Here is a 22632-nt window from a genome sequence, read left to right as displayed (position 1 = left end):
TTTTAAAAAGTAGGTTCTATTCACACAAAGCAACAGAGTCTATGTAGATACACTTTGCTTAAAGCATCATTCAAGGTTTTATCTTTGTGTCTCCCTCTTTATGAATCCCTCTTTGTGAATTATCTTCGTGAATATCTTTGGTTCTTCATTCAAGTATAAATAAACCAAGTATATAATGAGGTGTGAGTTGCCAAGTTTTATTATTCAATCCAGTCTTCTTTAGTTAAACTCTTTGCTGAAATGGAATCTTCAGAAATGAAATTAATAAAGGAAGGGACTCTTGCCTTAATGGAAAAATGTTAAATTTTCCTTTGCTAGCTCCCAAATTCGAAAATAATTCAAATGTGTTGTTTTCCTTTTTCATTAAGATAAAATGACTTCATCTCAAGTTGGGTTTTACAGTGAAAAATTTGTCTATGAATTCTTTACAAATATTTCTTGCAATGAACTTGATCTGTTTTTAAATATATCTTTGAATTTTCATAGATACAACCTGCCAGAGGTCACCTACCAGAGGCCAAGCAGTCATGACTCTGGCAAGAAAGCGTTTTTCTGGAGACAGTGTTTAATGGGAAAATGGGCAGAGAAGGAAAGCCAATCACCTTATAGCCAACCATTGGGACATGAGAGGGAGAGAGAGACAATTGAGGTTGGGACCAGGGTAAGTATTCAATCAGAGAGAAGACCAGAGAAGAGGGAAAGGCAGAAGCTACAAGGTAATAAAAACTGAGATCAGCCAACAGTTTTTTTCCAGCCAAGACATCCGGGAAATGAAGCCAGCATCTGGGAAAAACAACCACCTCCCCACTTTTAGCTCTGAGCAACTGCTTCTAAAAGACAGCATATATATATATATATGTATGTATATATATGTATGTATGTATACATATATATACATACATATATGTATATATATGTATATATATTAAAAAAATAAAAAAAGTAGAAGAAAAGATAAGGCCTCCCAATTCTTACCACAGGCTGTGTTCTTTACACTGACTGTATAGAAAGAGGAGGTACAGTAAATACACCCCATATACACCTCAACACGGGCCCTTTGCCTGGTCTGTATTGTGAATTGGGGGACAAAAAAAAAGACAGACCTGATACAGTGGGTAATGTATAGAGCAGTGGTCCTCAAACTATGGCTGCAGGCCACATATTGTATTTGTTCCCATTTTGTTTTTTCACTTCAAAATAAGGTATATGCAGTGTGCATAGGAATTTGTTCATGTTTTTGTTTTTGGTCTGAAGAATAGTGAACGGGCCTCCTGTTTAAAGTTTGGGGACCCCTGGAACAGAGGGTGCAGTGCTTGCATGCACTGACCAGGATTTGATCCCCAGCATCCCATATGATTCCTCAAGAATAGCAGGAGTAATTCTTGAGTGTAGAGCCAGGAATAACCCCTAAGCATTACCACATGTAGTTCCGAAACAAAACAGAAAAGACAGACCTCAAGGTTTGAGATAGAAGATGTTTTCTTTGCTGAGTGACTACAAAAATTGCCTTGGCATTCTGCCCATATCTATAATGTTTTATCAGGCTTTAAGTTGATTAATGATATAGGGGTAAATGACTGGTATTATACTATAATAGATACATGTTTTTTTGAAATTTATTTCTGGAAAAAATGAAAATAAAAAAAGAGTATTTTAATGATTTGAGTGTGTTGTAGATTCCATCCTTGAGAGACCTGCTTTATGTACTCTGTGCTATAAATGGTATTTATTTTTGGAAAAAATAAAAAAATAGAGTATTTTAATGATTTGAGTATGTTGTAGATTCCATCCTTGAGAGATTTGCTTTATGTACTCTGTGCTATAAATGGTATTTTTTTTGGAAAAAATTAAAAATTAAAATTAAGAGTATTTTAATGATTTGAGTGTGTTGTAGATTCCACCCTTGAGAGACCTGCTTTATGTACTCTGTGCTATAAATGGTATTCAAAACAGTTTCTGACATTTCAGTATTTATATTATGAAAGAAATTGTTAAATTACTCACTCTTCATAATTCCTAGTTTTTAAATTAATATCTTTATTTAAGCATTGTGATTACAAACATATTTGTAACTGGGTTTCAGTCATAAAAATATACACACATCTTTACCAGTGCAACAGTCACCAGCAATCCCTCCTATCTCCCTCCTCCATACCCCTGCCTGTATTTGAGACAGGCATTCTATTTCTCTCACTACCATTATCATGATAGTGGTTGATGTAGTTATTTCTCTAACTTTGCTTACCAATATTTCTGTTGACTTTTATAACATGGGCTGGTTTTTACAGCTCTCATCTCTATTGTTCCTGGATATTATTACCATATTATTTTTTATTTATTTTTTAATCACACAGATGGGTGAGACTATTCTGTGTCTATTTCTCTCCCTCTGACAAGCATAACTGTTTCCATGTTCATTCATGTATAGGAAAATTTCATTACTTCTTTTTCCTAAAATATGCATAATATTACATTGAGTATATATACCACAGTTTCTTTAGTCACTCATCTGTTGCTGAGCATCTGGGTTGTTCCAGATTCTGGCTTTTGTAAATAGAGTTGCAATGTGCAAAAGGCACTTTTGTATTGTGTTTTTGTATTCCTAGTGTCTAACCCTCGGGGTGCTATAGCTGGATCATATGGGAGCTCAATTTTTAGACTTTTGAGGAATCTCCACACCAACAGTGAATGAGAGTTTCTTTTCCCCATACCCCACCAGCAATGGTTGTTCTTGTTCCTTGTGATGTGTACCAGTCTCTGTGGCATGAAGTGAAACCTCATTGTTATTTTGATTTGCATCTCCTCGATGATTAGTGATGTGGAGCATTTTTCATGTGCCTTTTGGCCATGTGTATTTCTTCTTTGAGGAAGTGTTTGTTCATCTCTTCTCCCCATTTTTTGATGGATTTAGATGTTTTTCTTGTTAAGTTATGTCATATTGTAAATCTTAGATTTTATCCCTTATCTGATGGGTATTAGATGAATGGATAAAACACTCCTGAAAGTTATTTGGAACAATAAACACCTATGAATAACTACTTAGGAAGAGGAATATGGGTGGCATCACTTTTCCCAACTTTGAATTGTATTACAAAACAATAATCATTAAAACAGAATGGTATTGAAATAAATGACCCTCAAACTAATGAAATAGACTTGAATATTCAGAGAATGTTATCTAGAAATACAATCAACTATTTTTTGATAAAGAGGCAAGAAATGCAAACTAGAACAAGGAAAGCCTCTTCAACAAGTGTTGTTATGACATCTGATAACTGGTCAGTCACATGCCAAAAACTCAGACCTTCATCTAACACTGTGCACAAAGGTCAAATTCAAATGGATTAAAGACCTTGATATAAAACCTGAAACCATAAGATATATACATATATATATACAACAGCATGTAGATAAAACACTTTGTGACATTGAGACTAAAAGCATCTTCAAGGAGGAAACACCCTTGTTCAAACAAGTGGAAGTATTTCACAATTTAATACTATGCAGCCATTAGAAAAAATGAAGTTGTAAAATTTTCCTATACATGGATGGACCTGGAGACTATTATGCTGAGTGAAATGAGCCAGAAGGAGAGGGATAGACATAGAATACTCTTTCTCATCTGCAGGATATAACAAAAATAAAAGAGAGTAGGGCAATACTATTCAGAGACTATAGGAGCTAAACTGTGGGAGAACTAGCTCATGACATGAAACTTGTTACAAAGAGTGGTGAGTGCAGCTAGAGCATTCACCACAATGACAACTACCATGACAATGAGAGAGAGAGAGAGAGAGAGAGAGAGAGAGAGAGAGAGAGAAAGGCAGAATCACCTGTCTGAGAGAGGTTGGGGTTAGGGAGGGAAATGAGGGGACATTTGTGATGGGAATTCACACTGGTGAAAAGTAGTGTACATTTTGTGACAGAAATCTAATATGAAAAATTTTTTGTAAACACTGATTAAATAAAAATTCTAAAAACAACAAAGAAAAATGAAATACTTTCCATAAATGGAAAGTAACATGTATATATTGAAATATTATCGGCATGTCCACTATAGAAATATCAATTTACACTGAGCACTGTATGTATATGGTGTGTATTGGTGGGTTAAATAGTGCACGTGATTTACCACATTTATTTGGCTCAGTGAGTATGTTATTTTTCTGATCTTCACTTGACAGAGGAAGAAGGTAGAAGAGTGAGCCCAAGGTCAGAGGTCATGAAGAAAGAGTACAAATGCATGTTGGTCTAGAAAGTCTGTCTTAAATTCAATGGAAGCTTTGAGTCATGCACTACTTGGAGAATGTCTGTGCTTTCATCCTTTGTCTTGTTTCATTCTTTCTCCACCATCCTCTTGCTTTCCCAGCTATCTAGAAGTAACTGCAAATCTTTGTTTCTTATTCAATGGAAAAGAGCAATAGCATCTTAGTCTCTTAGAAACTGACCAGGGGCCGGTGAGGTGGCGCTAGAGGTAAGGTGTCTGCCTTGCAAGCGCTAGCCAAGGAAGGACCTCAGTTTGATCCCCCGGAGTCCCATATGGTCCCCCCCCCCAAGCCAGGGGTGATTTCTGTGGGCTTAGCCAGGAGTAACCCCTGAGCATCAAAAGGGTGTGGCCCCCCAAAAAAAACCAAAACCAAACAAACAAACAAAAACAAGAAACTGATCAGGGCTAGGTTCCCAAAAAAGTATTGGTGAATCACATTATATGACAAATAAACTTAAAATCTTTAGTGGTTTTCAATTATATCTGGAGAAAGAACAAGGGTCAATAGAGTCCTGGGTACAGTTGACTGAGTAATCCATCTTTTCTCCCTTCCTCCATTGCTTTATATTTAACAATGCTGTTCTTGTCTCTTGGTCCTTAAATTTGTTTTCATTCTTCTTTAAATGTGCTTTCTCAAGAATTTTACTTCTTTGTTATTTAGATCTTACACAAATAGCTTCCCTTTGACAAGGCTTTCCCTTGCCATCTTGAGCAAATCTTTATATTTTCAATATGTCCTTCATCCCAATCATGCCACACACCATTTTCAAATACTTCTCTCATAGTATTAATCAATAGTAAAGTTATTTATTTTATTTATTAGTGTTTAGTGTTTTTGCTCTTACTCTTCATCCAACTTTTATGATTATGATTCAGTCTGTCTTATTTACAACCAGGTCTGTGAAGCACTGGAAAAGTCTATGTATGGAAAAGTTTATACTTCCTTAAAATTTCTGAGATTCAACCAACTAAACATTATCAGAGTTTCTTAACTCTGAAGCCTGGATTTTCTTTTTCTTTTCTCCCAGCTTCTTGATTATGTTATCCTAACATTATAATTTGCACTCCTTTACATCTCTTTCAAAGTTATTTTTCAATTTCAAATTCATACATGTTTAGGAATCTTATCAGTAGACTCTAAGCTTCAACATAGCAAAGACTGTATACCATGTATGCTTGAATACATCATCTGGCTACCATACTTATGCCAGATTCATAGTAGGTACTCACTTATTTAAATTGAATGAATATTAAACTCTATTTATAAACCCAGTTCCTCCTGGTTCTACACACAGACTAAAATATTTTTTAAAAATGATAAATGGTTGATATATTTATCTTTGGAAAATTCTTATTTCTTTTTATTCTAGTTAAATCTGTTCCTAGGTCTAGTTCACTCTGTTCCAAGGAAGACATTTATGTGCTCTCTTTCCACAAGACAATTTGCTGTGATAAATATGACTCTACAGTGCAGGAAGCGATGTCCTGGAGGCTACTACTCTCTTCAGAAAAGTGGAACAAATGCTGTTGTAGGGGTCCCACCTGGAGCAAAGACAGCTGTATGAGTCCCATCTGGCGAGACAACCTGCTAGCCTTCATTTGAAGACAAGTCAGTAATGGACTCATGAGTTTTGGCACAGGAAGTCAGGCTATTTTTTTTTCTTTGGTCCAGTTATATTGATGAAGCCTAGTATTTTATTCAGATTCTCCTGTGAGAAGCTCAAACTGCTAAAAGAAAAAAAAATAGGAACAAGAGTGAGCAAATTTCCCTATTTGCAACAAAGAGCTACAGTATTTTCCGGTGTATAAGACGACTGGGTGTATAAGATGACCCCCTAATTTTGCAGTTAAAACATGGGTTTAGGCCTATTTTTGCTGTATCAGACAGAACGTTCCTGTGCTGCAACTGTATGTACCACAGTGAGCCAATCACAACAAGCAAAGGTTCATAGGTTAGACTGTCATAGACTTCCTCTCTGACTCTGGCCGATCTGAGCAGGCTTTGGACAGTGTAGATTCGGTCCAGAACATTGTCTAATTTGCATGCATCAAAAGCCTGCTTGGATTGGCTGAGTCAGAGAGGCAGTCCGAGCAGCCTTGCAGTGATTGGTGCAGAATCGAGTTGGAAAATTCGTTTTGTGGCAATATTCAGACAATTTTCATTTAGCGGCATATTGAAACATTTTTTTGGGATGTACTCGGCGTATAAGATGACCCCCGATTTTCGGTTGACTTTTTTTTGTTTCAAAAGTCATCTTATACACCGGAAAATACGGTAAGTCAAAATTATGGGTATGATGTTGGTGGCAGTGAATTTCCTAGAGTGGACTCGGTGAGATAGTAACAGTGTGTGTTTCTTATTCTAATTTATAAAACAGGCTATTCACATAAATACTCTTATTCATGTGAAGGCAAGATGGTCACTGAAGTTAGGTGGCCTGAGTTATGTTAAATCATCAGGAGCTCTTCATAAACCTTGAGTAAAGCATACTTGTCTGGGCTTTCATTTTTTCCTCTTAAAAGAAAAGTGTTGGCATGTAATTCTGGAGTTTGAAACAAGAATAGAACCAAAACTTTTTAGTGCATTCATGTGGTCTTCGGTGTACAGGAAATAGGCCAAATCTACACCCCATGCTTCATACCCATAGAATCCCATCTCTGATTTGCTGTGCCCGATCTCCTAATTGAAACTCTAGCTCTTCCACTTGCTGCCTCAGGGCCTCCCGTAGAGTTTTCAGTTCTTCAGATTCCTCCCTGAGGGTAAATGATAGAAAACAACAAATTTCACAGTCACTTTCCTGTGCCATCTTCCCTCGTCGTCCCTCTCAAAATATAGGTCACTCCTTCAATGTTTCTTACAAGAAAATGAGTTCTTGAGTTAAATCAGTTGCTGGCTTAGAAGTCTATTTTCAGCCTTGTTTTCTGTATTAAAATGTATTATAATTTCTTTTTCCATTTTATTTTATTTCTTGCCCGTAGATAAATCCCTACTCCTTAGCCCAAGTAAATAGCTTATATGTTTTTGATTAGTCTAATTTCTGGGAACATATATCTAGATGCATTTTCTTTGTGAAATAATGGAAATTTCCCAAACTCAAATAACCCTAGACATGGACATTTTCATGAGCCTCATTCACATTGATTAAGATATATTGCAGGCTTCACCCCTTCTTCCAATCTACTGCCCATTCTCTGAGCTCCAATAGCTCTGGCCTTCAAGGAGATGTCTTGTTGTCAAGCCAAAGGCTCTCACAGACACTCACTGAGAAATCAAGAATAAAAGCAAGTTCCAGAGAAAACCTCACCCAACTGGCCATTAGCTTGCTTTCTGGTGTGCATCTGTTCTGCCCTTATATCCTTTCTTTGCTCTAGGTGTGTGCATAAGTACTTGCTTTTCTGGCTCCTTAGATAATTACCTTTCCTCTTCTGTCATGTCTTTGAAAAGGAGGGCCTGCTCTCTCGTAAGATGCTGTGTAATGTCTTCTAGGTGCTCCCGGAAACTCTGGCATACCTTCTTCATCACCTCCATCTCACAAGCCACGCACTGAGAAGAGAAAGATCTGAGAAGGAAGAGCTCTCTGACTCACTCAGAAGTTTACTGCAGTGTTGTCTCTTGGCAGTGAAATCCTATTGGTATGAGGAAGTGAATAGGGAGAATACAGCCTTTGTCTTTGTGGCCATACGAGGCTGTACTCGGCTGAGGCAGAAGGGAAGCATTGGCCCCTGAAGACCTCCTATTCTAGAACTGAGCAGTCAGGAGAACATGGTGATGAGGGTTCATAGGGGGGGAAGGGAAATAAAGCAGTTGAGTTGTAAAAATTGACTCTTGTTTCTACTTGTCTACCTCTGATTCTGAGACCTACTTCATTCTAAACCTCAATAGCAAGAAATGTGACCAGCACAATAGTATGTTTTTGATGAAAGAATTGTATATTTATTCCTTTTACTTCTGCCAAACTATAATGCTTGGTGGTTGGAAATGAAAACCCAACTCTACCCTGTTAACAATACTGTGTGAAGTTAGGCAAGCCTAGATTAGGTATTCCATCTTCCCCACAAACTATAATTTAAAATTAAACGTTGTCTACCCTGCCAATCCTGCTGTTGATATGATTCATTCCTTACATCTTATTTTTTGTGACTGTGCTTTTGATTTCTCTGATTTAAACATCTTTTTTTGAGCAATTAAACCCAATTTATTTGTTAGAAAAGCAGAAGATTTGGGAAGTTTCTACCAGCTTATTTTCTCCTTTGGTTTTCATTCTATTCTGGCCCATATTTTTATTGAACTTGTGAACTGAACCTTCTCTATGCATTGGACTGTGAGTGATATTAAAGATTGTTGAAAATTGACTCTTTTCTACTCGGCACACTTTGGGAACCTTCCCTGCCTAGATTAGTGTAGCAAAAGTTTCTACTTTTCTATTTATTGTAATTTCCCCCTTATTCTTACTATTCAAATTTTAATGCCTTAGTGGCAGAAATGTAGCTAGCTGAAAATGACATTTCCCAGAACCCTTTGCAGATAAAATAGGCATTTATTTTCTTAGGGTCTATTTTCCAAAAATGTGTTGTCCGCTGAATTTGAAGTCTGAATACGAGTCACTTACTAGTTAGAGAAATTGGGAAAAATTATAGTTCCTCAAGTCTCATTTCTTCATCTGAAAACAGGTGGACTTGGCAAATATTAGGAACACAATAAACATTTAATTCATAGGTGAAAATGAGGGTCAATTGACATACTATAATGAAAACGGTTATCATAGGCACTGTAAGATAATATGTGGAGTTAAAAAGAATAGGAAAGCAAGATAGCAGATGCCAAACCATAGGTATCCTGTTATTTTCACTCTCCTCAAAAGCAATAGTATCTTCCATTATTATTTGTACTCTCTTTTTATTACTCTCTGTGTACTTTATATATTATAATACTGAATTTTTAATCAATGATTAACCTTAATAGCCTAGATAATTTCTTACCTTTGGTAATTGCTGAAGAAAAGTACCAGAAAGCCTTATAAAATGCCTGTTGATTTATCAGGAGCTGAACAAAATGGGGGACAGTCATTTGGTTCTCTTTCAGAACACAAATGTTTGCTTTTAAACTTACTTAACAAAGTCATGCTTTACTCTCACCCCCTTTTCATGTGAGAAGTTTTAAATGCAAGACTTCAGTAGTAAAAAATATTTGTTGGCCCGGAGAGATAGCACAGTGGTGTTTGCCTTGCAAGCAGCCGATCCAGGACGAAAGGTGGTTGGTTCAAATCCTGGTGTCCCATATGGTCCCCCGTGCCTGCCAGGAGTAACCCATGAGCACCACCAGGTGTGACCCCCCCCCCAAAAAATAAAATAAAATATTTGTAAGGAACTTTGTCAAAATTAATAAACACCTAACTATTCCACATCAGTCGTACATTATTTTGTCTTCATTCTTACATTTTTTTTTGCATGCAGGTACTATGCAAAGTATTTTTGGTATACAGGATTGTTTCACATGCTTTCTTTCGTTGAATCCTGGAATAAGCCTTAATTTAATAGCATTTAGAGTCTTTTATTCAAAACAAAAACTAGGTGTGGAGACATGAAATAACTGCAATATTATATAGTTAAGTGAACTTGAAAATAAAAATAGTAGTATAGATGCACTCATATTTTTAATTTTACATATGAATTCATTATTGTATAACATTCCTGGAAAAATGGGGATTAATCAAATTTGGTACTTACTTAACCAGGTTTCTGAAGTACCAAATAAGGAGTGTTAAGAAGAATTTGGTAAGACTATATGTTGAACAGTCATATACGCTGCTAATCTTACTCATGATTTGAAAGTGCAACATAAAGTTTGAGACTATGACTGAGATGGTCAGTGGTACATCTCCCTTACTATCATGGCTGAGCTACTTACAGAGCACAGCTCTCTAACTGTAGTTTCTTGCAGGACTTTCAGTGTCTTTAAGAATTGCACTTCAGGATGATGATGGTGTGAACAAGGGCAATGCTTGCAGGCCAGAGGAACTGGGATGGGACTTTGCCTCTCTTGGTGGCAGTAGGGACTGTGATGATTATAGGTGTAGGGGCAGTGAGCAGGTACAGCATAGCTAACATCCACTGGGCAGATAGTAGGCAAGCCTGTGTCTACAGAGAGAGATCTGATGAGGGGCTGAGCAGCATGAGTCAAGGCCTTGTTCCTTGGTGCTGAACAACAATGCCCGAGTCTGGCTTCACATGTGTCAGTCTGAACAGAAACATCATTGAATTGCCTTGCTGCTGTCCCCAACTCTGGTCTTGTGTTGATGAGCTGATTACATAAAGTACATTTGGAAGATATTCCTTGAGAGTCAGTACCGAAGGCCACAGCCCTTTGAATAGCTGTGGCCTTATTGGAAGATACCTGAATTGTTACAGACTTGGAGGTGCTAGTGTTGGAATCAGACTTTAAAAGCAAAGTTTCCCTCACACTTTCTGGCTCAAGTGGCATTTGACCCCAAACTTGATACCATGACTTCCTTTGGGGAGTATCTGCACCCAATTTATCAGCATAGGGAAAGGACATTTCAGCTAATGAATGAGATGTGACTTCTTTGGGCTTGGGTACATGCTGTAGTGGGCTTTTACTTGGAAGTAAGTCATTGTGGATGTCAGGACAAATTTGACTGTGTTCTGCTTTTCCTGGCATTCCAGGATCAGTATGCAAGCACTTGTCTTGAGAAAATCTTGGAAACTCTGTATGGTTGCTTTGCATACATATTTCCTTGGCTCCTTTGGGTCTCCGAAACCCATCATTCACCTCCAGAGAGCAATCCTCCTTGGAAGTAACAGTGCTCATGGAGACATCCTTTTCTTTCAGGGCCATTTGTAGGGGTTGCTGCAGGTACTGGTTTCTCCTTGGGTATTCTTCAGTGTAGGTCTCTTCAAGGGTCATTCCTGGGGGCCAAGGCTCTGGTATCCCCTCCATGGCTTCCAACTGAGTCTCTTTTTCCACCACAGGTACAGAGACCTTTTCTTCCAAAACACTCCAGTCTTGACTAGAAAAAGATGTGCTTGCCATAGTCTTAGAATCAGACTCTTCAGACTCTTGATGGTAGTCATAGATAAGTTGTAAGTTGGGACTCTTGTCCTTCGGTATCATGCATCCATTCTCAACAGAGTTCTGTCTGCTTGGTAAGCCTGGCATCTGTAAGAGAAACTAGGAGGGAGACACATGTCAGGAAGGGTATGTGGTCCTTAAGAGGGTTTTGTGAGAAAAACATTTTTTTAATTTTTAGACTTAGGAAGTGGGTTGCAAATTAAGGTTTCCATTACTTATTACTGTACCTGAATATTACTGAGGATATAATAACAAAAAATAATGGGATGCTGATCTTCCTTGCACCTTATCAGGGACATAGTCTTCATCCCCAGTTCTTTGGATATCTGTGGCATGTGGATCCTAAACTAGGGTTAGTCTTTCCAATAATGCCAATTTTTGGACTAATGTGCCTTTGCTTTCATTCCTATTGCAACTCATGTAGGCTTCTACCTGCTGGCCTGGTGGGTCCAGTGGTTCCTCCAGAAATCCACTGCTGTCAGACTGGCAACTGTTTGTTCTATTTACCATGAGATCTGCAAAGACAGAGATAGAGAGAGATCAGTATTGTAAACAGGTTGTATTGGGCATGGGATAAAATTCTTTATTTGCTTAATATGCCATAGGTCTTTAAAAAGTGTCCCATCTAGGGTAGAATAAATGAAAGAGAAAGTCATAAGAACACCTTTCCCTCAATTGTAAGAAGGTTCTGATTGTGTCATTTGATTCCTAGCACACATAGTAAACCACACCAAAAATAAATAAATAAAATAAATCTAAAAGATTGTAAAAGGAAATAACAATGACGCAGGCTGAAGCTGTGCTCTGGACTTTATTCATTCCACCCCAGACTTTTGAAAAATACTTAAAGAATATATATATATGCTTTGCATATTTCTTTAGATGAATTTCCTTAAATGGTATAATTTTATTGTCTATTTCCTTATGTAGAGGTAGTTTCCCCCATTTCTTTACTTTTTTTGACATGTTTAGTAAGACATTCTAATAAAGTTATCTTGGGTTCTGCACTGATGTTAGAACCAGGTTATAGGAATTGTTTGGCTTGTTATATTTACCCCCACATGCACCAGTAGAATCATGTGACATTGTTCCTTAATGTACATAGGCACATTAAAATGGGGAAATGTTATGAATGGAAACAAATTCTTATCTAATATGAATAGGAACTCATACATTTTATATTGCAGTGGGACCTTTCACCCTGATCATTTGTCATAGTGTCTTGCTTAGGCTTCAGATAATTGGAGAATGGCCATTTACCCCTGAACCTTGGATCTTATCTATGGAAACAGCACAGTTTTTTGTACAAGCACCAGGAATCAGTCTTCTTTAGAGATGGCCCTAATGCTGCCCTGACACCAACTTGCTTCAAAGTGGGTTCATGTGACATCCTGAAAATTTGGAAACAGCAAAAACTTGCTGTTAAGGCAGGGTTCCCTGCACCATGACATAATGGTGAGATGAAACCAGAAGACGCTCTGTGATACCCTAACTTCGACACAGGATCTGTGCAATAAACCAGAATTTCTAATTACAAAAATACAAAAATCTGACTGTGACACCATGATTGAGAAGAACTTTTACTGGGACCACAAAGAAAGATTTTTGGGATAGACAATTTAATATGCCTGGAGACAGTAGTTGGTCTTATGGTAGGATGCTTTATGGGTAGGCTCTCCCAGGTTTTTAGACCAAAGGTTTTTCCTTTGTATATTCCCCATCTTTTGCTCTGCCTATGCAAAAAAAATGTCATATACACCCTTTTTCCTTTATTTTCTCTAATTTTATATTTCTTATCTTAAAAATATGAACTGTCACCTTTTTCATGGGAACTTTGGACAGGGTTTACTTTGTTTCACCACATATTTCTGCCTATAAAATTAAGAAGAAAGGAATAAAGAAAGTCTGAGGAACAGGGTCAAGTGGTCTTAGATGCACTCATGGGGAAAAAATAAGGACAGGACTAAATATTCAAGCCAAAGTCAATGACAATAGAATCAATGTTAACCATCTATTTTTTAATAATATCTTTATTTAAGCACCATGAGTATGAACAGGTTTGTAGTTAGGTTTTAGTTATAAAAAAAAAACACCCTCCTTCACCAGCAAAAATTTCCCACTGTGAATGTTCCCATTTGCCTCTTCCCTCAACGCCTGCCTGTATTCAAGACAGGCATTCTCCTTCTCCCACTCACTACCATTATCATAATAGTTGTTAGTGTAGTTATTTCTCTAACTAAAATCATTATTCAACCATACTACTCCTAGGGATATACTCTAGGAACACAAAAATACAATACAAAAATCCCTTCCTCACACCTATATTCATTGCAGCGCTATTTACAATAGCCATATTCTGGAAACAGCCAAGATGCCCTTCAACAGATGAATGGCTAAAGAAATGTGGTACATATATGTAATGGAATATTATGCAGCTGTCAGGAGAGATGAAGTCATGAAATTTTTTTATACATGGATTCACACGGAGTCTATTATGCTGAGTGAAATAAGACAGAGGGAGAGAAATAGATGTAAAGTTGTCTCACTCATCTATGGGTTTTAAGAAAAATAAAAGTCATTTTTACAATAATTCCCAGACAAAAGAGAGGAGGGCTGGAAGGTCCAGCTCATGACATTGAAGCTCACCACAAAGAGTGATGAGTGCAGTTAGAGAAATAACTACATTGAGAACTATCATAACAATGTGAATGAATGAGGGAAGTAGAAAGTCTGTCTGGAGTACAGGCGAGGGTGGAGTAAGGAGAAGGGAGATTTGGGATATTGGTGATGAGAATGTTGCACTGGAGAAGGGGGGGTGTTCTTTACATGACCGAAAACCAACTACAATCATATTTGTAATCAAAGTGTTTAAATAAAGACATTAATTTGGGGTCTGGCAAGATAGCATGGAGGTAAAGTGTTTGCCTTGCCTGCAGAAGGTTGGTAGTTCGAATTCCAGCACCCCATATGGTCCCCTGAGCCTGCCAGGAGCGATTCCTGAGCATAGAGCCAGGAGTAACCCCTGACTGCCGGGTGTGATCCCCCCCAAAAAAAAGACATTAATTTAAAGATACTTGGGATATTGGTGATGGGAATGTTGCACTGGTAAAGGGTTGTTTTTTAATATATAAAAAAAAATCAAAAGAAAAAAAGAAAAGATAAGGCCTCCCAATGCTTACTACAGGCTATGTTCGCACCCCATATACACCTCAGCCCAGGTTCTTTGCCTGGTCTGTATTGTGAATGGAGCGACATAAATAAAATAAAATAAAATAAAATAAAATAAAATAAAATAAAATAAAATGAGAAAATAAAACAAAAGAAAAGAAAGAAAAAAAATGCTCTACATCACTAATCATCAGGGAGATGCAAATCAAAACAACTATGAGGTACCATCTCATGCCATAGAAATTGGCGCACATCACAAAGAATGAGAACAAGCATTGCTGGCGAGAATGTGGATAGAAAGGAACTCTTATTCACTGCTGGTGGGAATGCCATCTACTCCAACCTTTGTGGAAAGCTATATGAAGATTCCTCAAAAAGCTGGAAATTGAGCTACCAAGTGTTGCCCTTCAACAGAGGAATGGCTAAAGAAACTGTGGTATATATATATATATATATATATATATATATATATATATATATATATATATATATATATATATATATATATAATGGAATATTTTGCAGCCATCAGGAGAAAGAAAGTCGTAAAATTTTCATATACATGGATGTACATGGAATCTATTATGCTGAGTGAAGTCAGAAGGAGAAAGACACGGAATAGTATCATTTATCTATGGATTTAAAAAAGTGTAAAGACATTATTGTAATAAACCCAGAGACAATAGAGTTAAGGGTCCAATGGACTGACTCACGATATGCAGCTCACCAAAAAGAATGGTAAATGCTGGTAGGGAAAAAACTACACTAACAACTATTATGACAATGTTAATGAATGAGAGAAGTAGAATGCCTGTATCGAGTACAGGCAGGGGAGGGGGAGGAGGGAGATCAGGGGCATTGGTGATGGGAATGTTGCACTGGTAAAGGGGGTGTTTTGTTTATGACTGAAACCCAACTACAATCAAGCTTGAAATTATAGTGTTTAAATAAAGATTTTACTTTAAAAAATGGGCCTGTTATACTGGAAGTCCTTAGGGGTAGAGGGTGGACATATAGGATGTACTGTGGGATCATTAGTAGAGGGAGTTCAACACTGGTGGTGTGAATGGCCCTGATTCACTCCATCTCTGAAATTCAACTATGAAGGATTTTGTAGAATACAATGGTGTCAATAAAATAAAATTAAATAAAAAGAAAAATGACAGTGATTGTGAATCTTCTTTACTAATATCCAGAGACAACACATGTCTGAAATACTAACAAAAGGTAATAACACAATTCATGTATATGTAAGCCTGAATATCTGCATCCATACCTATTTCTATTTCCTTCAAGTTCCATCTTCTAAGACATACCTCTTTATTTATCCATCTCAAAAGACTGAAATTAGCTAAATAGCTCTAGAACCATAAAATAATGACACCAATTTGTCTATACACTATGGCGCAGCATAAACAGCAGCAAAAATGGTAACAGAAGTAATGACACCAAAGCCTAAATAACCCCCAGTGCTGTAGGGATAGCACAGGGATTAAAGCATTTGCCTTGCAAGCAACTGACCTTGTTTTCATCTTTAGTCTCACCTATGTTCACCTTACAACTGCCAGGATTACATTTGAGCATAGCGTCAGGTGTAGACTCTAAGCATCATTAGTATGACCCCAAACTTCTCCTATCAAAAAATTAGCAAAAAAGTGGGGGCTATAATGATAGCACAGTGGGTAGGGTGCTTGCCTTACATGGGACCAACTCAAGTTCAATCTCTGGAATCTCATATTATCCCATAATATCCCTGAACATTACCAGAAATCACTACTGAGCACAGAGCTTAATACTATCTATAACCATCCAGTCATTCTGAATATCAATATTCATCGTTAGTGAATATACATATTAATACTCAGATTTAGTAGATATAATCTTTTTCAGTCCTTACGAAGTTGGATTTTTTTTCACTTCCCACTTCCAAATACCCTCAGATGTGAAGGAGATCCAGTTGTGACATTTGTCATCCGATTAATTGCAGGGTATGAGCCCCAATCACATCTGGCCAGCTAGGTAGGGGACCATTTCTTTCCTTCCTGTTTCATGAGAGTCCTTTCTGGAAGACGTTTTGCACAAGCAGAACGGAGCAATTTGTTGGGGGGTGGGCGACACTGATACTCAGGGGTTATTTCTGATTCTGCACCCAGGAATTTTTTCTGGCTGTGCTTAGGAGACCTAGATGGGGTGCTGGGGATGGAATCCAGGTACTATGTACAAATACGAGCACCCTACTAGCTGTGCTATCCATCCGGCTTCAATTAGACCATTCTGCATTGAAAGTCTATGAGTAGCTGAACCTGTCCTAGAACTTCCAAATTAGCCCTCAAGGGACAAGTCCTTAGCAGGACTTTCCTAGGATCTGAAAACCTTTCTGCCTGGGAGGAGAGACCTCGGGCACTACGTCCAAACAGACAGCAGGTGGCAGCATGACACCAACCACAGAAGAGAGGCCTCCAGCCAGATTGAGATTAGTTTCTTAAATCAGCTTCTAGGGCTACTTCCCTTGAGCAGAATTGGTAACAAAAGCTTTTGAAACGGAGGCGCAACATTTGACAAGTAATGTTGGCTGAGTTCCCAGCAGTTCAAGAAACGTACAAAGAACACAAAGACTGTGGAAGTGAATATAAAGGAAGAGAGGGAGAAAAACTGGAGTTCTTCAGGGTGGGGTAGGTACTGGTATTGTGTTGGCCTATATATATATATTTAGGTTCAACATCTGGAACAAGCCTCCTTTTCACAAGTATGTGCTTTATTCTTCATTACTTTATCAATTTCCGCTTTATTCTGTGTAAAAAAAAAATTCTAGGGTAAATTCTGTGATCAAAGCAGAGAAAAATTTTCTCAAACTGTTATGAACATTCCTAATCAGGTTCTTGGGGAACCTGAACAGGTAGGAGAAGTACAAAAACAGTTCAGATTCAAAACGTGAGGGGGACAGTGTGGCCTTGTGTGGACTTGAGTATATGTATTCTTACAGAGGCATGAAAAATTAATCTGAAATATTTTCTAGAAAAAGAATAAACCCTTTATGAGTCAGTGAATCTATGGATTCCTAGGTTGGAAACCAGGATGGCATCACTTCTCATTTAATACAGAAACTCTTTCCAGAACATTCTTTACAAAAGTCTAGTTAGAACTGGCACATGGTGTCAGAGACTTACTCCTATATCATTGTCATCCAGAGAATTTTGTGTCTTTTTAGGAAAGAGTTTTTTTCTTAAACCAAGTCTGTGTTAGCATTTTCTATTTGTAAGAGGTCAGTTCCATGGATTAACATAAATAAAATGTTTAGTTGCCTCTAGACAATTTTCATTTTTCTGCTTGTCTTAAATCTCCCCAAATGACTTAATCCAGCACTCACATGTGAGGTGTCCAGGGTATTAGTGATATATATATACACATATACATATACACACACACACACACACACACACACACATATATACACACACACACAGACACACACATATGGTTTTTGGGCTCATCCAGTGAATTGCGATATAGATAATTGGGGAAGATAATTATATAATATCATGGAAAATTTTTATATTCATTGATGAAAAATTCTTACTATAATCTTGTCATATGTTTTATTACTTTTTAAATGTTTTAAATAGATTGAGGTTCTCTAATTTACATGACTGTTAATAATGGTTTCTAATGTACATAATTCTGAACCACACCTTCACCACTATACTCCTCTCCCTCACCCAAGAATCTCAATGCTTTGTTTTTTTTCCAACTCTGATCCCCAACTCTATTGTATGAATCAGTTGTGCCATTGTGTTGTCTTTGACACTTTATTGCTACCTTTAAGTTTCACAGAAGAGAAAATAGGGAGGGAGGGAGGGAGGGAGGGAGGGAAGGAAGGAAGGAAGGAAGGAAGGAAGGAAGGAAGGAAGGAAGGAAGGAAGGAAGGAAGGAAGGAAGGAAGGAAGGAAGGAAGGGAGGGAGGGAGGGAGGGAGCAAAGGAAAGGAAAGGAAAGGAAAGGAAAGGAAAGGAAAGGAAAGGAAAGGAAAGGAAAGGAAAGGAAAGGAAAGGAAAGGAAAGGAAAGGAAAGGAAAGGAAAGGAAAGGAAAGGAAGAAGGGAGGAAGGAATGGAGGAGGAAGGAAGGAAGAATAGGAAGAAGGGAGGAAGGAAGAAAGGGAGGGAGAAAGGGAGGGAAAAAGGGAGGGAGGGAGATATTGTGCACTTTATATAAACATGGATGGGTAAATTTGTCTGGTTTTGTGGCTATCGTTGCGGGGATGCTTGGGACTTAGCATTGAGGGTTAAACACAAAAATTTATTTCTTGAGTCACATTTATAGAGTACATAGGTTTTTACGTATTATTAAACACCATGGAAAATTTAGTATCACTTCTTTAAACTTAACAAAACAAAACAGAAAAAGAAACCAGTTGTTAAACTGATAAGTGATCCATAATGTATCTTAAAGAAGAAATGCTTCAACAACAACTTTTAATTTATTCTATAGCTATTGATCTCTCAAAAAGTTCTGCTTTTGGAACCAGAGTGATAGCACAACAATAAGCCCATTGCCTTGCACGTGGCTGTTGCAGGGCAAGCCTGGGTTCGATCTCTGGTGTCCCATATTGTCCCCTGAGCTTGGAGAGATTTCTGAGGGCATATTCAGGAATAACTACTGAGTGTCACTCGGTGTGGCCCCCCCAAACAAAAACCAAAAAACAATTCTACTTATTGATTAATAAAATAGTCAAATAATTCACTTATTTTTAGCCTATATTCTTCCCTGCCTCATCATAGCTTTGGGTTATTGACTATTTTTGTGTATTTTCTTTTTGCTCTGAAGTTCTAAACTAATTCTTCTTCACTTTTTGCTCACATTCACACATTTTTAGCACATGCACATGAAAATGCACACACACATAAACATATATATTTGCCTACTCATTTTTCAACTTTGAACTATTTTTACCTTTTCTGAGGTACCAGAACTTTCAATCCTGCTCATTATACTTTTTATGCACACCTCATTCTAATACCATCCCCTCCACTCGTACCACAAGGCCCTCCCTATCCACCTCTCATATAAACGTTGTTCTAGACACAAAATCTCCAGTTCTGATAACTTTGACCATTTGGTAACTACTTATTATGTGTTTTTATATTACACATATATTTTTTTTAAATAAAGGTAGTGGCACTTACACATATAAATAAATAAATAAATAAACAAATAAATAGGGGCCAGAGTGACAGCACAGTGGTAGGGTATTTGCTTTGCACACAGCTGACCCAGAGTGTGGCCCAAAAACAACAACAACAACATAAGGTTGATAAAAACTATATTTCAAAAATTATGTCTTTCTTTTTTATAATTATATAAGTTAAAACATTAATCAAGTGAGTATTGTTTTTTTTTTCAAAACATTTTAAAACTTACAGATCACAAATAAATCCTTCAAATACACATGCTAGCAGGAGTGAGAAGAATCAAGCAAAATTTAAGACAAAAAACCTGAATAGACCTTTAAAAATCTATTTGCTCCTAAAAATGGCACTGTAGGCTTCATGTTAGAAATATTGTATTAAGAAAACAACCCCATTCGCAATAGTGCCACACAAACTCAAATATCTTGGAATCAACTTGACTAAAAATGTGAAGGACCTATACAAAGAAAACTATAAAACTCTGCTCCAAGAAATAAGAGAGGACACGCAGAAATGGAAACGCATACCCTGCTCATGGATTGGCAGGATTAACATCATCAAAATGGCAATACTCCCCAAGGAATTATACAGATTTAATGCTATCCCTCTAAAGATACCCATGACATTCTTCAAAGAAGTGGATCAGGCACTTTTGAAATTCATTTGGAACAATAAACACCCTCGAATAGCTAAAGCAATCATTGGGAAAAAGAATATGGGAGGAATAACTTTCCCCAACTTTAAACTGTACTACAAAGCAATAGTTATCAAAACAGCATGGTATTGGAATAAGGACAGGTCCTCAGATCAGTGGAATAGGCTTGAATATTCAGAAAATGTTCCCCAGACATACAATCACCTAATTTTCGATAAAGGAGCAGGAAATACTAAATGGAGCAGGGAAAGCCTCTTCAACAAGTGGTGTTGGCACAACTGGATAGCCACTTGCAAAAAATTGAATTTAGACCCCCTGCTAACATCATGTATGAAGGTAAAATCCAAATGGATTAAAGACCTCGATATCAGACCCAAAACCATAAGATATATTGAACAACACATAGGCAAAACACTCCAGGACATTGAGACTACAGGCATCTTCAAGGAGGAAACTGCACTCTCCAAGCAAGTGAAAGCAGAGATTAACAGATGGGAATATATTAAACTGAGCAGCTTCTGCACCTCAAAGGAAATAGTGCCCAGGATACAAGAGCCACCCACTGAGTGGGAGAAACTATTCACCCAATACCCATCAGATAAGGGGCTAATCTCCAAAATATACAAGGCACTGACAGAACTTTACAAGAAAAAAACATCTAATCCCATCAAAAAATGGGGAGAAGAAATGAACAAACACTTTGACAAAAAAGAAATACAAATGGCCAAAAGATGCATGAAAAAATGCTCCACATCACTAATCATCAGGGAGATGCAAATCAAAACAACAATGAAATACCACCTCACACCCCAGAGAATGGCACACATCACAAAGAACGAGAATAAACAGTGTTGGCGGGGATGTGGAGAGAAAGGAACTCTTATCCACTGCTGGTGGGAATGCCGTCTAGTTCAACCTTTATGGAAAGCAATATGGAGATTCCTCCAAAAACTGGAAATCGAGCTCCCATACAATTCAGCTATACCACTCCTTGGAATATACCCTAGGAACATAAAAATACAATACAAAAAAGCCTTCATTACACCTATATTCATTGCAGCACTATTTACCATAGCAAGACTATGGAAACAACCCAGATGCCCTTCAACAGACGAATGGCTAAAGAAACTGTGGTACATATACACAATGGAATATTATGCAGCTGTCAGGAGAGATGAAATTATGAAATTTTCCTATACATGGATGTACACGGAATCTATTATGCTGAGTGAAATAAGTCAGAGAGAGAGAAAAAATCACAGAATGGTCTCACTCATCTATGGGTTTTAAGAAAAATGAAAGACATTCTTGCAATAATAATTTTCAGACACAAAAGAGAAAAGAGCTGGAAGTTCCAGCTCACCTCAGGAAGCTCACCACAAATAGTGATGAGTTTAGTTAGAGAAATAACTACATTTCGAACTGTCCTAATAATGAGAATGTATGAGGGAAATGGAGAGCCTGTTTAGAGTACAGGCGGGGGTCGGGTGGGGAGGAGGGAAACTTGGGACATTGGTGATGGGAATGTTGCACTGGTGATGGGTGGTGTTTTTTACATGACTGAAACCCAAACACAATCATGTATGTAATCAAGGTGTTTAAATAAATAAATTAAAAACAAAAAAAAATCCCGATAACATACAACTCACAAAACAATATTCAAAGTGGCAAAAGAGGCTCTAGTTTTACTATGTACATCTGGTAGTACATAGTAAATGTGTAGTAGGAAAAAAAGAAATATTGTATTATTAAATACTGCTTACATATTTGCATTAATAAGTAAAAATATAACAAAATCTATGAATATAAATCTATCCTTTGAATAGATATAGAATGCCAGAAGGTTAGCACAGTGCAAGGGCATTTGCCTTGTAAGTGACTGACCCAGGACCAAAGGTGGTTCAAATCCCAGCATTCCAAATGCTCCCCTGTGCCTGCCAGGGGTGATTTCTGAGTAGAAAGCCAGGAAGTTACTCCTGAGTGACACTGGGTGTGGCTCAAAAACGAATATATATGTTAATATAAATATTATATATAAAATGTTAGTATAAATGTTAATTTTCTATTGGAAAAGTGTTAAATATCTTAGCAAACTAATAGGGAAAAGACCACTATTAATCTGAGGTCAAGCATAAGTGCTAGTGACAGTAGATGCAAATAAAAAAATTTCTTAATATCAGAGGGTCAAAAGCCAAGAATAGATATAGAATAGTGAAAGCAGAAAGATACAAAAGGAACTTTTGTAGAAAGAAAATCCCATCAGGTTAAC

The 22632-nt window shown here is 37.3% G+C and overlaps 1 protein-coding gene, 1 non-coding gene and 1 pseudogene across 2 annotated transcripts in view; 2 read left to right on the top strand and 1 right to left on the bottom strand.

Annotated features, from left to right (window-relative positions):
• Window positions 1-958: 958 nt before the first annotated feature.
• Window positions 959-1091, top strand: LOC126026983 (small nucleolar RNA SNORA51). Its single transcript, XR_007502163.1, has one exon. It is a non-coding gene; the product is annotated as a small nucleolar RNA SNORA51 (small nucleolar RNA).
• A 4764-nt stretch (window positions 1092-5855) lies between these two features.
• ITPRID1 (ITPR interacting domain containing 1) overlaps window positions 5856-22632 on the bottom strand; it is a 100985-nt gene continuing 84208 nt past the window's right edge. Inside the window, 6 exon segments of the mRNA XM_049785975.1 lie at window positions 5856-5924; window positions 5927-5995; window positions 6910-7021; window positions 7684-7811; window positions 10176-11444; window positions 11790-11872. Of these exon segments, the coding sequence (XP_049641932.1) occupies window positions 5856-5924; window positions 5927-5995; window positions 6910-7021; window positions 7684-7811; window positions 10176-11444; window positions 11790-11872 (1730 nt within the window).
• Window positions 14520-14614, top strand: LOC126026431 (uncharacterized; annotated as a pseudogene).

Source organism: Suncus etruscus, chromosome 13, assembly GCF_024139225.1.
Source record: "Suncus etruscus isolate mSunEtr1 chromosome 13, mSunEtr1.pri.cur, whole genome shotgun sequence".
Lineage (NCBI taxonomy): Eukaryota > Metazoa > Chordata > Mammalia > Eulipotyphla > Soricidae > Suncus > Suncus etruscus.
The sequence above is the reverse complement of the archived record's forward strand: the minus strand, read 5'-3'. Positions and strand labels throughout refer to the sequence as shown.